A 14,309-nucleotide genomic window follows, 5' to 3' on the forward strand; every position below is an offset into this window, starting at 1 on the left:
GGTGAGCTGAGAAGACTGCACGGGGAGGGTGTGGGGGCAGAACTGCACCGAGGGGAGATGGGTGCAAAACTGTGACACTTGGGAATTTTACATGAATTTGGATTTTGTCACCTGTCCCCAAAAAGCAGTTCTGCCGTGTAAGCCCTCAGGCTCACGGCGGCGAGACATTTTCCTTAAGCCCACAGTAAATTCAAGACAGCGGAAACCTCTTTAACCCTCTTCCGCTGCAGCTGAGGAGGAGCACACGTTTGTGTGCTAACAGGCATACAGCAACTGGTTTAGGGGTCCTGCTGGAAGAGGAATGGTGTTTATTTGAAACCCTTACTGTAGGGGACGGAAAAGAACTGGTTACCTGTAGAAGTCGTGCATCGGATAGCTGGTGTAGCTTGATATCTTATACAAACACTGGCCTCTACTGACAGCTTTTTCTATGGCATCTTGATTGTTCATTATTTTGTTATCTGTTGGGGGGGGAAAAAAGCCAAGAAGTAGACTTTTTTTTTCTTGAGGTGTTAAGGCAGAGGGGCCCCCCCACCTCTTTTGAAGAGCTAAACCCATCAGGAACAGTTAGTTCTATGCCTGCATTTTAGTTTTGGCATTTAAGCCTATCAAACCTCCAATGCCAGATTAGCAGGCAGATCCTCAGACCAGACTGACTGCTGCTCTCTGCACGCAGTTGCATCAAACGCCTGATAAGCCTTCATTTAAATACTCTTTGTGAGCTGGTTTGTGAATAAACAGTTAGAGAAACAAGCCTTCCCATCGGGCTTTCTGCCGAGAAGGCTGAAACCCAAGTGTTTGAAAGCCTCCCGGCTGCCAAAAGGACTGTTACGCACCCCTTAGGAAGCGGAACGCCATGGCTCTCCCCCAGGGGAGTTCAAGAGTAAGGCACCTCCCAACACGACACAAGTGGGAATTAGGCCTGACCGCCTCCAGCATTTACAAGATGCTTCCAAGGCACAGTGGATTTGCCAATCCTCTGTGTTACTCAGCTGCCAGATCTCCCGTCTAGTCCCAGATTGCGCCTCAAACTAGCTTTGTCCGCTCCCAGTAGCGTCAGAGCACTGACGGATGCAGCCAGTGAGCCAGGAGCTGTGAAGCTGGGAGCCAGAGCCTCTGTTTTAAGTGGTGTGAAGAAAACCCAGGAAAAGGCAAACAAGCACAGCCAAGCAGGTAAAAATTCTGCAAACGGAACCTTTTTCCTCTAGAATAACCTCCTGAGGCTGTTTGGTGTTCAAACCATCACTCCAACCTCCTCCAAGAGGATCTTGTCACATGCACGCTTCCCCGCTATATGTGGGAATGTTATGTATGTAAACTGTTCCTATTTTCTGAAAAAAGTGATTTGGGATTGTGAATATTCATGCTGTTGGATCCTAAACGCCAAGTGAGGCATGTTTTATTTACTGGACGCTTGTTTTCAGATATGAGACAGAAGGCTTTCCATTATACTAACTTACAACTGGAATTTGAGATGGGCCAGAGGCCAGTAACCAGTTCGGAAACAATTTTGAGACAGAAGAGCTAGTAACAGAGTTTTAATATGACAGGAAAACCTTAAGTTGCCTTTGAAAGTGTCTGGCTGTCTGCAAATCTAAGATAGCTTAGCTTGGCTTATTACCTTCAGCCAGAATTCTTAGTTACAATTCAGCTTCAGGTGGTACCAAATCTGAGCCAAAAATGGAAAAAAAAAATGGTACGATAAACCCAAAAAGCAGCACCAAATCAAAAAACGCAAAGCGAAGAAACGCCACCAGCAAGGGCCCGGGCTCACCTTTCATTGTGACATTGACACCAGATGCTAGAAATAAACCTCCAAAGCGGTTGTTGAAAATCTGATTGCCTTCTAACGTTGCAGTTGCGTGATTTGTTATTTCAATACCTTTATCGGGTCAGGGGAACAAAGAAAAGAAAAGAAAGTGGAGAAGTTAAATCCTTAGTGGTTGTGCATTTGTACCTCTCTCATGAACTATAGTTTGTTTTGGTTTTTTTTAAATCATCATCAACTCAGGGGAAAAAAGGGAAAGTGACACAGCTAGAAATTGCACTGTGATTTGCTATAAAACTGAGGTTCAACTACTTCTGTTGAATCCTTTCGAAGAGCTACAGCTGGCATGCATGGCTTCTGCTAGTAACAATACACTACCAGTTTATCTGATGATAAAATAGTACTACGATCGTGTATTTTCAAGGGGGATATGATTTTTGGGTGCTTAAAGCTGTCCTCTTCACGTATATTTCAAAGTTCTTGTGCACATACCTTACCCTTTTTAAAACAGCTTTTTAAAAAAGTTCTCAAGGTGGGGACCTACAATTCATGTCTTTAAATCTTAGCTTTTATCAGTAACCTGTGTCTTCCAAGCCATTTGTCCAGGACTGCTCTTGACAGCAACCTATCCTTCCCCCCCCACCACACTGAAACAACACCTTTAGAGGCTCTTCTCAGAAAACTTGCTTCTTCTGAAAGAAAGATGGGAGAAAACTCAAGAATCCAATTTTAGTCAAGCTGGAATGGAATGCAAGACTTACGGAATTGCCATCATTAAACAGTAAATTGCACAAAAATCACTATTAAACATTCTTCGTCTCTTCTGGAGTAAGAAATGCTCGTTTTAATGATTTTTCAAGTATGAATGATATCCCAACCTCTGCTAAAATGTCTAAATACTGTTGGGTAAAGAAACTCAGAGTTAGTTTTATTTAAGCTCTAACACTTAAAAATTTGATTTAAACAACACAAACCTGCAGCAAATCCATCGAATATCCGATTTTTCCTTAGCACTGGGTGGCTGTTGGTGCTGATAAGAACACCGGCTTGAGCATTCCTGAAGATATCGTTCTCTTCCAGAAGGCCTGTGCCAGACCAACAAACACAACATGTCAGCTTGTTAACGTTTCCTTACCCGTAACCCTTCTGTGAAATATTTTCAGATCTCATGCATCATCACCCTGCTAATCCCTTTCATTTGGGGAATACCCACCGACGGCACTGAAGTTAGTCCTACAAGTTTAACGTCATTCTCAGTGTATGATCATGTAAGTGTATTTTTTCAGTTTAGAGAATAGAATTTGGGATTGTATGCTCCCTTACAGAAAACTCCGTTTTATTTTTGAGGAAACACGAAGTCTTCTCACTTTCCAAATTTTTCTTCAATTTTTCTAACACCTTTCTGTTCTTGTCTTCTAAAACAAGCAGCCTGCCCAAGCAAAGCTTAACTTGTATTTTTGTTATTGCAGGACAGGATTACTTTAAAATGCTTAACTTACAATTAAAGCTCACTTAGAACAAGTGATTTATCTACGAAATATCAGAAGCTGATATCAGGACACACAACAGTCAGAGGATTTCAGAGGAGGACCACTCCTAAATTTACACGTATACAAGAGATTCCTTAAAGATCTGGTTTTTTTCCCCCTAAGTCACTGACACCAGCAGAACCTGAACCGTTCAGATGCATGATTTTGGTTACGCAACTTGAATTCAATGCTGTCTTTCAGTCAAATGGCAAAGTTTACAAAAGCAGACGGGATAAAAGCACTGTCCTAAGCAGCAATCGAACAGGCTGCTTGGATGAGATTAATTACCTCTCTGCCTCCCACAGAGTTCACTATTACTGAAGTAATTATGGCTAAAAAGCATCAGTGTGTGTCTGTTATAACTATTACTTCAGAAGACAAGAGCTAGGTTTCTAAAGAGCACTTTAAAAAGGACACTGCTTAATCTGAAATTAAACTCTTATCCAGAATATTCAGTACATGCTAGTAAAGGAAAAAACTACCTCTTCCCCCATTAAATATACAGATGCCTCCATCTCTTCCATCATGGATTTTATTTCTTCTTAGTGTAGGATTACTGTCTGTTTTAATCCATACACCAGCCATTGCGTTATCAAAAATTTCATTGTCTTCTATAAATCCAAGCCCTAAAATTGAAGGAAGGGTGAAAAAAAACAAAATCAAAAAGGATAATTAAATGGGAAGAGATAATATTGCAGAACATAAACAATTCTGGATAAATGTGAAAAACAAACCTACCAGAATTATAGACAAGAATACCACCATTCTGACCACCCCAAATCTTGTTGCGTCTAATTTTGGGGTTGCTTCCAGTTCTGGAGAGAAACATAAGCAAAGTCATTTAGAACAGTTTACGATCTCCCAAGGCCAAACGTTTAACACACCTCTACAGAAGTGCCCCATAGATCTCACTGCTTAAAAATCTTACTAAAACAGGGTTATTTCCAAATAGATTCTAGCTTTACAGATTTCAAGGGCCACACATTCTGATCAATATCCACACTGTATTAGTAATAACCTTCTTGTAAGTTGAAGCAGAGGATATTCAGACATACTGGATTTCCAAAAAAATTTCTTTTTAGAAACAAAATGACAAGAACAGTTAAAAAGACACAAAAAGGCACAAGGCAAGCTACGCCTGTTTTGACATAAAAATCAGAATACATTTTACCTTATCTGAACCCCTGAGTACATGTGATTATAGATGTCATTGTCTTCTAACACGCCATGTCCATTGTCGTAAAAATAAACTCCAACCTAACACATCAAGAATTCAATCATTAGTTCCAAAGTAATGAAGTATAAAACCACAAAAGAACTTTCTTCTCTATGGCCCCCCTGTAACCACAGAGCAAAACTCACCTGTTTCCCGCTGTGTATTCTGTTTCTCCTCAAGACTGGAGTGCTCCCTGTTGTCACCCAGACTCCAGCCAAAGTATTGCTGTAAACTTCATTCTCCTCAATCACACCTTGTCCTTTTTCATGCTAAATACAAGACAAATAAAGAGTTGAGAAAACCTGCTAACTGTTTTGCTGGCTGCACCCATCCCTCCCCAACACGGCTTCTTTACTGTTGCAAAGTAATTATTTTCTGTTTGAGTACGTATTTCCACTTTTTTTTCCCCCCCAATAACAGCACATCATGATTTTGAATGTTTGCCGTGAAACGAAGAACACTCTGTATGTAAATCATTGTATTTCAAGGCTCTGCAGTAGTATTTGGAAATCTCTGCTAGCGGTTGGTAGAAGAGGCACCTCCCCATGGCCATGCAATCAGATGGCACGTGGCACTTAAACCTACGCCCAGCCCTGTCCACCAGACTGACAGAAAACTGGTGTCTCTCTTAAGGTAACTATCTTTACCACGTGTTTGTGCTTAAAAGTAAAGCAACAGTATTCTTGGTCAGGGGTAAGCTGTACTGGTTAGATTTACGGAATGAATTGATGAAGCTGCACACTTGCAGCGTTAGCTGAAGCTTAGGTGACTTTTGGCAGAGAGGTAGGCAAATATTTCTCAAAATCTGGTATTGCTTAAGGGAACCTGACAGCTCTTTCAGTTCAATTAGCAGAGCCCTTGCACACGCTGGAAATTGCGCTTTATTCCTCACTTTTACAATACACGACCGTACAGCAATTGCAATGTATATCATCCTGAAGGCAAAAAAAAGAATATTTTCTGAGGTTAGTGGTAAACACATCACACTCCAAAAAAGCTGAACAGATTTCTCATTTTCCTTTGTTTTAAATAACGACAAACTACTATAAAATTAAGCCTTTAAAAAGCTTTTAACCAAGAAATGGTGAAATTCTGTTATCTATCCCATTTTAAATTTTTTACTCTGTAATAGAAATAATTCAGTGACATTCGTAAGAGTCTTCATCTTTAAAACATCAGCACCAGCTTCAGTCTATTACAATTAAACCTAGCTTATAACGTAAGAAATTCAGTCATCGTAAGTACAATCAAACACTTCACACTAAGTACCCTTTTCCAACATTTACATGAACAGAAAACAAGTTCGTATGCCTGTCTGTAGGTAATACTTACTACGTAAATTCCACCGTGTTGACCATCGTGAATCTTGTTGTGTCGAACTATGGGACAGCTGTTTGTTCGAATCTGTATTCCTGCTAATGCATTACCTGTTAACGAAAATGTCATTTAATACAACTTACATACTCATTTTTCTCAGAATTCAAGATGCAATAACCAAATCAGCTTACCATAAATGTCATTTCCTTCAATAAGGCCTCTTCCATCACCAAAGATATAAACGCCACCTTGATTCCCATTAAAAATTGCATTGCCCCTAAGAACCAAAAGTATCCGCATTATGAAACTGTTATAATACGCTGTACAATACTATACATGTATGTAGTGTCTAGGACTACACAACATTTAGATTTAAAATAAAGAATTTATGTTCTGTTGCTGTAAGAACTACATACTTCCAAGTAGACATGCAAATTACAAGCGCAGTTCAACTGAACACAGACAGCAATTTCATTTTTACATATACAGGAGTATTTACAGTTCGTTATAAATAAATGAAATAAAGTTGCACTTGTCCTATCCCCATCAAACCTCTTCTTTGAAGTAGTAAAATATCAATGAGGAAAACAATACCTTATTGTTGGGTCACTGTTTGAGGTAATCCAAACACCTGCAAAATTGTTTGCATAGATTTTGTTCTCTATGAATTGTCCTCTTCCTTTTTCATGCACATAGATTCCTCCAGTCTGGCCGTGATGGATTTCACACCGAACTACCGTTGGATTGGCATACGCTTTCACTTCAAAGCCTGCTATCCTGTTTCTGTGTATGTTGCAGCTTTCAAAATAACCCTTAAGACACAAAACATGCAGTTTCCTGTAAAAGTCCTTTTTAAAACGAAGGCTATTCCCTCCCCACTAAATACAATCCTCATTTAAAAGGAAACAGTACCAAAATTGACAATAGTTAAGTACTTATATAGCTAATTAAAACAGCTACTACCACTGCATCATTTTTTTCCCCCAAAATAAAATACTGTTTCAAAGACACTGTGTTTGCATTGCTATTTATTACTACCCATGGAATACCAAGGAAAAATGGCAACTCTGGATATAGCACCTCGAAGAAGACGGAACATCAGGTTTCCTTCGCAGCTCCTGAGGACCAGACTCCTTTCAAAGGCCATAAAGCTCACAGGTCCAATATAAAAAGGACAGTGCTACGGAGAAGACTACCTACTTATTTTCAGACCCAGAACCATATATATTTGGTAAGAGTATGATTTATTTAGGAAGAACTGTCCTAAATGTCTTTGAAATAACTGGTCAGGATAAATACATATGGATGGGGGAGATGAGTAATTTTTCCAGGGCTGGATCGGTCTGAGCAGCCAAACTGGTAAAGTTTCCCCCCCCTCCCCTTTTTTTAAATGGTGTACACTTCCATTTAGACACTGCAATAGTAGCAGTAGGCCTACAACAAAACCATATTTAAACAAATGCTTTCATAGCATAGCTATGAAGAAAAAAAAAAAAAAGAGACATTCCACAAAGCCATCCCAGGCATGCTCCTTCTGCTACGCCAACAAGCACTCGTGTAGCAGCACGATGAACCAGTCTACCCAAAATTTCATCCGGCAAAATGGTTGTTTTCTGCGCAATGATTTCTCTGATTCTAGTTCATTCCAGGGCTGTGCAAAGTAACCATGTCAGTCCTTTCAGAGCATTTTTCTGACACTGGTTTTCAACATTTTGATACTAAAATTCAACCTATTCTTTGTGGTGAACTTTAATGGTATTACATGCCCATTCTGCCCAACTAAAAGAACAGAAACTAACCAACTGGAAGAGAGGACGCATCTCTTATTGGAGATGGTAGACAATCACCAAGCGACGTGCTGTAATTTGTGGATGGCTTGGATGCAAGCTCTTGAAAGCTCTAACCCAGACTATCTCCAGCAGGCAGCTGCGGAGGGCAAGACTAAAACCAGAGCACGTGATATTCAGAGCGGTACTCCGCTGCTGACAACCAACCAAAATCGCACTGTCCCTTACATCCAAGAACACATGGTTGAAAAAGAATGCGAACCAAGCTTAGGTCTTTCTTTTCTCCTAGATGCCAGTCTCTGTGCTCTGCAGAGCCATCTATGGTATAAACAATCGATACGATTCCAGCTATGGTTTTAGCAGTATCAGTCCTTATCATGCAAAAGATTACCTGTTTAATGAACTGGTAACAGGTACATAGGTAAAACATCTGACCCAAAAGGAACGGGGCCCAACATTCACTGATCTTTGTCACCCTCATAGGCACCTCATCCAAATACTGTTTTTCCTGTAGCCACTTAAGTTAGTTACTTAGTCTCGCTAATTGTGAGACTTATTTTACTGGCGAGCTACAAAAAACCACAATTCCTCCTACTGCTCAGTGTAACTGGATTCCAGTGTTGGTACTCACATGACCTACTACCATCAGCACCTCCGTCCTGGAGTTTCTACTACCTACCCACACGGAATTTACTCAAGATACTGCCAACCTAGGTAGAAAGCACTCCGTTTCACTGTTGTATTACTTAGGGGCTGTGAATTGCTAAGAGACTTCATCAAACATATTTTGATTACAGAAGAGCAGAAATACATACAGTTAGACGAGGAAAAAAGACAGCATGCACTTCTCCCTACTTTGAGGACTGCAGCCAGGAAAGGCACTGCATTGATTAAACATTCTCCAAAAAAAGTACTATCAGTGTGCACAGCTTGGCTCCTCAGGCCCCTCTGGGTGACAAATAAAAAAGTCAAATGGAAAAAGCCTACTTTCTGTAAATATTCAGAATATATTTTTTTTAAGGACTTAGGATTAGATTGTTAGATGTTTTCAGAGTTCTCAAGGAAGCTACACACTAACAGACAGGGGAATCTAAAGGAGATCACCTCAGAAATATACCTTCATGCCAAAAGGCAGTCTTTGGGACTTCTTATCCCAAAAGGAACCGGTTCTTTTTTTTTTCTTCCTCATTTTCACTTAAAATGATGCCCTCAGAGAAACTTCAGTAAGATGACAATTTGGTATGAAGTAAAGCTTAATCCTCTTAATGGAATACGTAAATTCAATTAAAATATTACTATACATGGTCTGGTATCTTTAATTACTTCACACATTATCTTCCCTTTGAGTGCCAAATATGTTGCGACTACAGCAGCATGATGAAGGAAAAGAGGTATTTCAGATGCACTTCACTGCAGCCATTTCAGACGCCACTGAGAAGCTGCAAACAAGCAGACCCTTTATCATGTGGTCAGCAATATCTTTGCAAGCTTCAGCAAGCACCGTTATTTAATAGTAAGGAAATTTTGGTACAAATAATTTTAATTCTTGAAAAGTATACCGTGTACAGTGTAACTTTTAAACTTGGTTGGAAATGAAGTGAAAGAGAAGGCTCCTTCACTTCTTGTTGTGTCCCAATGTATCTATGTAACATGCAACTTCACAGAGGAACAGAAGAGGTACCTATAGATTAATTGTACTCTGCCTACTGTGTCTTAGAATACTGTAACATCACTTGACAGCAGAGTGCAAGTGTCATTTCTTCAAAAAGTAGAAAATGAAGCCTTCAAAATGACTGTGCCCCTACCTTCTCAAAAAAAAGCTGGACCGCTGATTCAGAAGAAACTGAGAATTTGCTGTAAGCCTCTGTGAGGGAAGTGCTCCTCAAAAGGGGGAGAAGAAAAAAAAATCTCTCTCAGATTCCTTTGTAAGGCTGACTGCTGGGTCAGAAAGTCAAGGCTTTCTGCTAGGTAAGATCCTGTAACATTCAATATTCATAAAGAGAAACTGCATTAAAGAGTCCAGTCCACTTCAAGCAGAGTCAGCTTAAGCTGAACTGCTGACTTTGAGCTGATGCAGTTAAACCCAGTGTATTTCTGCACTTGTTAAGACCACATCTGAACACCACCTGTGTGCGCAATTATTAAACTGTATTCAGTTAAACCAACAGAATTGCCGTTTGTCAGAAACACACACTCTTCCACAGTGCTGAGCAACCACCTCATTCCCAGACTGCCTATTTCTGATGCCGTTCTCTATTGAAACCAACAACTTTTGGCCCAAATTCACCCCCTAGGGAGAAGGGCTAAACTTATCTCAGTCTCTAAGATGCCCCCAGGCAATCCCTGGTATCTTTTCCAGACACCACAGCCACTCCCCTTCAAAAGGCATTGCTGTGCCTTTGAACTATATACTCTCAAAGATGTCTTCCCTTTTATATATATATATATTTTTTTTTTTTTTAAGTGATGAACTTCTGGATCACAAGAAATCACATATGGGTTCAGACAACATTTTCTTCTTGGAAAGTTAACAAATATTTTGTTAACAAGGAAACTGTGTTTCTAAGTATGGAGTTAAACGATCTATTATCCGTAGGACCCACTAAGACTGTTTGCAAACCCAAAGCTTACTGCCGCCTCCAGGTATAACCACTAACACCATTAAAAACGGCCTGTTCCTTTCTTACCACTTCTGCCTAACAGCACACAGGGGCTGCCCAACCTGCACCTCTTAAGCTCCGTCCCGCCGTCGGGCAGCTCAAGCCCAGATCCTTTACGGAGATTCTGCCAGGCAGGTATTAAGGTCAGGAAGGTCAATACTCCGTCCTCTGCATAGAAGGACTGCAAGCGTTATATTGCCTCCACCTCCTTCTGAGAATGATTTTTCAGTGTGCTGGGTATTTTACCTGTGTTTTCTGATGGTTTCTGGTTATAATTCATCAACTAGCAGAAGAAAAACTTGGAAGACGGAGCACCCGGCAGTGCCAGGATTGCTTAGTAAGAAAAAGAGGCCCCTGTGATTAAGAAGAAGGAATAAGGGATGCATGTGGAAACAAATACTACAATCTTACAGAAAAATACCAAGCGTAAGGAGACTCAAAATACCTTAGCAGTAGCTTTCTGCATGAAAAATCCTAAATATTAAGAAGTAGCCCTGTACACCAAATTTATTTAAGATACCAGGCAAAGCACTAGCTGCAGGCACAAAATGAGAGCTACAGTGACAGAAAGCGTGGGCAAGCGCAGCCCACTGCAGCCTATTCCGATCTGAGCAGAGAAAGTAATCACCAGACAAACACCACAGTAATGGTAATGTTGATGTTTCCCCACACTACTTAGTGCACAGAAAAAGCTGATGTGATGACAAAGAAGGGTTCCTGCACAGCTGGACAAGCTCGGAAGTCTTTTTACATCGAGACTAACTCGGTAACTGAACTTAGATATTTTTTTTGCCTTCTACATTTTATCCAGTCCAACAAATACTGCTTTGAAATGCATAGGGTTAAAACTTGTAACCGATGGGATTTTGTTCACTGCTTTTCTTCTCAGAGGATTTTTTTCCCCCCATGTATTTCTAAAAGGGCTTTTTTTCCTTTCTCTGTCTCAAAGATCACAACATTACAAAGACGGAAAGGTATTTCATGCTATTGTTTGAACAATACAGGTTTTTAAAAAAAGAAAAAAAAAGAAAGAGATAGTTGTGCAAGCTTTAACACTGCCTAAATATTTATTGACACTTGTATTCCGAACAGGGTAAGAAAAAAACCCAGGAGACCAAGACAGAAAGCATGAATTGCTAAAGAGTATCTGACTTTGTATCAACTTAATTAAATAGCAATAATAAGTGTGACTGACAGCATAAAAAAATACGTTTATAAAAATTTGCCTCCCAAAGCCTAGAATAGTGTTTATTTGAGGGCTGGTGGATTTTATAAAAATCCGAATGCAGCATAAAGAAAACCACAATCAAGACGCAAAACAAACCCTTTATTTTTAGTGCATAGGAAAAAATTTGCTATTGCAGCAAAAGGCCAACCGAGTTTTTATGTAGTCTGTATAGAAATTGGCATAAGCTTCATTTATATTTTTTGGACTTTATATACGCACTTCTTTAAAATTATCTGATTTGTAGTATCTAACAGACTGAGCTGCCAACTAGTCTCAATCACCCAGCTTAGACACATGCTACTATACTTTTCTTTCATTAAAAAGAAAAAATAAGCAATAGTGCTATGTTTCTCATTTGGGAGTAACGAAAATGAAGACTGTTATGCCTAGATCTCGGCTTTGAACTATAAAATTATGGTTATTCTTACAGTAAATCAGAACTCTCTCTTGTTGGCATACAACTACTAAATACAATTCATGACAAATGTCTGGTAACTCGTCTCAGGCAACTGGCAAGAGGGGTCAGAGTAAGGCACTGAGGGCTGCCAATGCCATGCTGCATTTTTAATGCCTGCTTGTTAAACATCTGGCACAAGCCCTACGGCAAACGTCAGAATATTGCCAGTTTAGAAATAAGAGGTTAAGTTTCTACAAGTATCAAAACACAAAGAACAGTCTGAGAGCATGAAACTGAAAAACAAAGTGCTCTTGAACCTTTCAGAGCCAGCACTCCGGCACAGAAACCCACGGGAAAAGAACGTGTAGGGTAGGAATTCAGCCCTGGAATGTACTTATCCCACTTCACAGTCAAAAGCAATAAAAAAAAAATACACACCCAAAAATAACAGAAGGGAAGTGAAAGAAGTGAACTTAGAAAATCCATTAATTTGTTTGGGTATATAGGATTTGTATCTGGAAGATGCCATGTCACTTAAAGAGTATGTAAATATTGCCAATGATGTCATTTCATCAACTCTATCACTAAGCATGATACAGAACAGAGGATGCTGCCAAAGGCAGACTTTGAGATGGAAGGGGAGGAATCTTTCAAAGGAGTTTATGACTGTGAAAGATTTCAACAATATTTGCAGCTGCGATAAATATTATTCACATGTTCTCTTTAATGTGCTAGCGTTTCCTTTAAACTAAAAAGCAAAAGTCATTTCTATTCCATTCTTCTTGTGGTATCACACTGATCACAGCATTGGAACAGGCATTCCACCAGTAAAAAAGTAGATCAAATACACTTTTATTTAAAATGAATCAAGTGAATTCAGGCTGGCTTTTAAATTTTTTTAATATTTCAATACTCATATTTAACATTTATACTTCAGTACTTAAACAAGAAGCAGCTCCTAGCCAGACTTTCCAATTAACCCTCAAGCCTACATACAGGCATCTCCCCTCCAAAAGTTATTGAAGCACTCTCCTTCACCAGCTTTTCTATAGCTGAAATCATTTCATGTTTCCGACCCTGTTTATATGTATCCACCGAAGCGGATTAGGAGTGCTTATACAATACGTTAATACAGCTTAATGGGGCAGCGGCAGTGTCCAAGCAATGAGATAATACAAAACAAAGACATAACGTCTTAAGTTTGCCACCACTCTTTGCAAAATGGCCAAACAACTACATCTCTAGAGAATATAAAATGATGTAAAAGATATCTGTCAGGACTGCCAGAAGGGCGTTCTTCTGGGCTGGTATAATCTTGCCCAAGACAGAACAAATACGCTCCTTAGGATGTAACTAAGGGAGTGAAGAAGAGGCACCTAACAGAGCAGAATCCCACCACATTTGACCTTCCACTGGCAAGAAGATTTTATGCCAGCAGCAAAAAAAATAACAGCACTCTGACCTGTTTACCTTCCACTGAGACCAGGAAACTGCAAATCAAACAGCTACAACTAGTACTGCATTGCTCCTTTACCCCGGCAACTTGGGTGGGAAGGAGAAAGGCCTCCCTAATTTCTGTCCACAGTGGATTTTCTGTTAATACTATTTCCAGACTGCCAACGCTCATCAAGAACCCGGCCAGATTTGGGTTAGAACTGAAGTAATAGGACAAGCACTTACAAGGGAAGGAAGATACACTAACAAAGGGAAAGAAGATCCACAATTTAGTGAGCCTAAAAACACCCAGTCAAGGATCAAAATACCGATCTTCAAAAACCAGCTGCTTCTCTTCTTCCTCTTACCCAATTAAAGCTACATGGGTTTTTTTTCTGAAAGCTTGCTACGTTATGTATTAGCTATAATTGCATTAATCATTCATCAAAATTATGCAAATTCATTTCCCCAAAGAAATGTCTTATTACAAGAGATTATTATTTTATTCAATGGGCATCTGAGACCTAACACACAGTCCCCCAACACATAACACACAGTGTAGAAAATCCTCACGCAGGTGTTCAGTAGGAAAGCTAGAGCAATGTAGTACCTGAATTAGTGAACATTTTATTTAGGAATAAGAATACTTTAAAATGGTGGTTTATAGTTTCCTTGGAGCAAGCATCAAATGAGTCTTAAGTTAACAATGAACGTCTACTGTAGTTAGATCTCTGAACATACTAAATTGGGGGGGAGGGTGGTGGTGACAGCAAGATGAAATACATGAGGGATGTGGAAGGAACAGTGGATCCAAAGGTCAGAAGATAAAGTGAGAAAATTCAAATGAGAAGAGAGGTCCAGTCTACACCGAAGCTATGTCTGCAGAAGTGTGACTTAGCTAGTCAAAACCATTAGTGTCTAACGCTTGCATTTTTACAAGCGTTTTTTTACAAGTATTACTTATCTTTCTCAG

General features: G+C 39.7%; 1 protein-coding gene across 1 annotated transcript in view; it reads right to left on the reverse strand.

Annotated features, from left to right (window-relative positions):
- The window catches only part of FBXO11 (F-box protein 11), a 77,324-nt gene that overhangs the window by 1,486 nt on the left and 61,529 nt on the right, over positions 1-14,309 (reverse strand). The window contains exons 12-21 of the mRNA XM_059835799.1: positions 6,425-6,642; positions 6,022-6,107; positions 5,846-5,940; positions 4,660-4,782; positions 4,469-4,554; positions 4,036-4,112; positions 3,780-3,923; positions 2,743-2,853; positions 1,775-1,882; positions 353-461 (exon numbers count right to left, since the gene is read on the reverse strand). Of these exons, the coding sequence (XP_059691782.1) occupies positions 353-461; positions 1,775-1,882; positions 2,743-2,853; positions 3,780-3,923; positions 4,036-4,112; positions 4,469-4,554; positions 4,660-4,782; positions 5,846-5,940; positions 6,022-6,107; positions 6,425-6,642 (1,157 nt within the window). The remainder of the gene's footprint in view (positions 1-352; positions 462-1,774; positions 1,883-2,742; positions 2,854-3,779; positions 3,924-4,035; positions 4,113-4,468; positions 4,555-4,659; positions 4,783-5,845; positions 5,941-6,021; positions 6,108-6,424; positions 6,643-14,309) is intronic.

The sequence above is a fragment of the Gavia stellata genome, chromosome 2, assembly GCF_030936135.1.
Source record: "Gavia stellata isolate bGavSte3 chromosome 2, bGavSte3.hap2, whole genome shotgun sequence".
NCBI classification, from domain to species: Eukaryota; Metazoa; Chordata; class Aves; order Gaviiformes; family Gaviidae; genus Gavia; species Gavia stellata.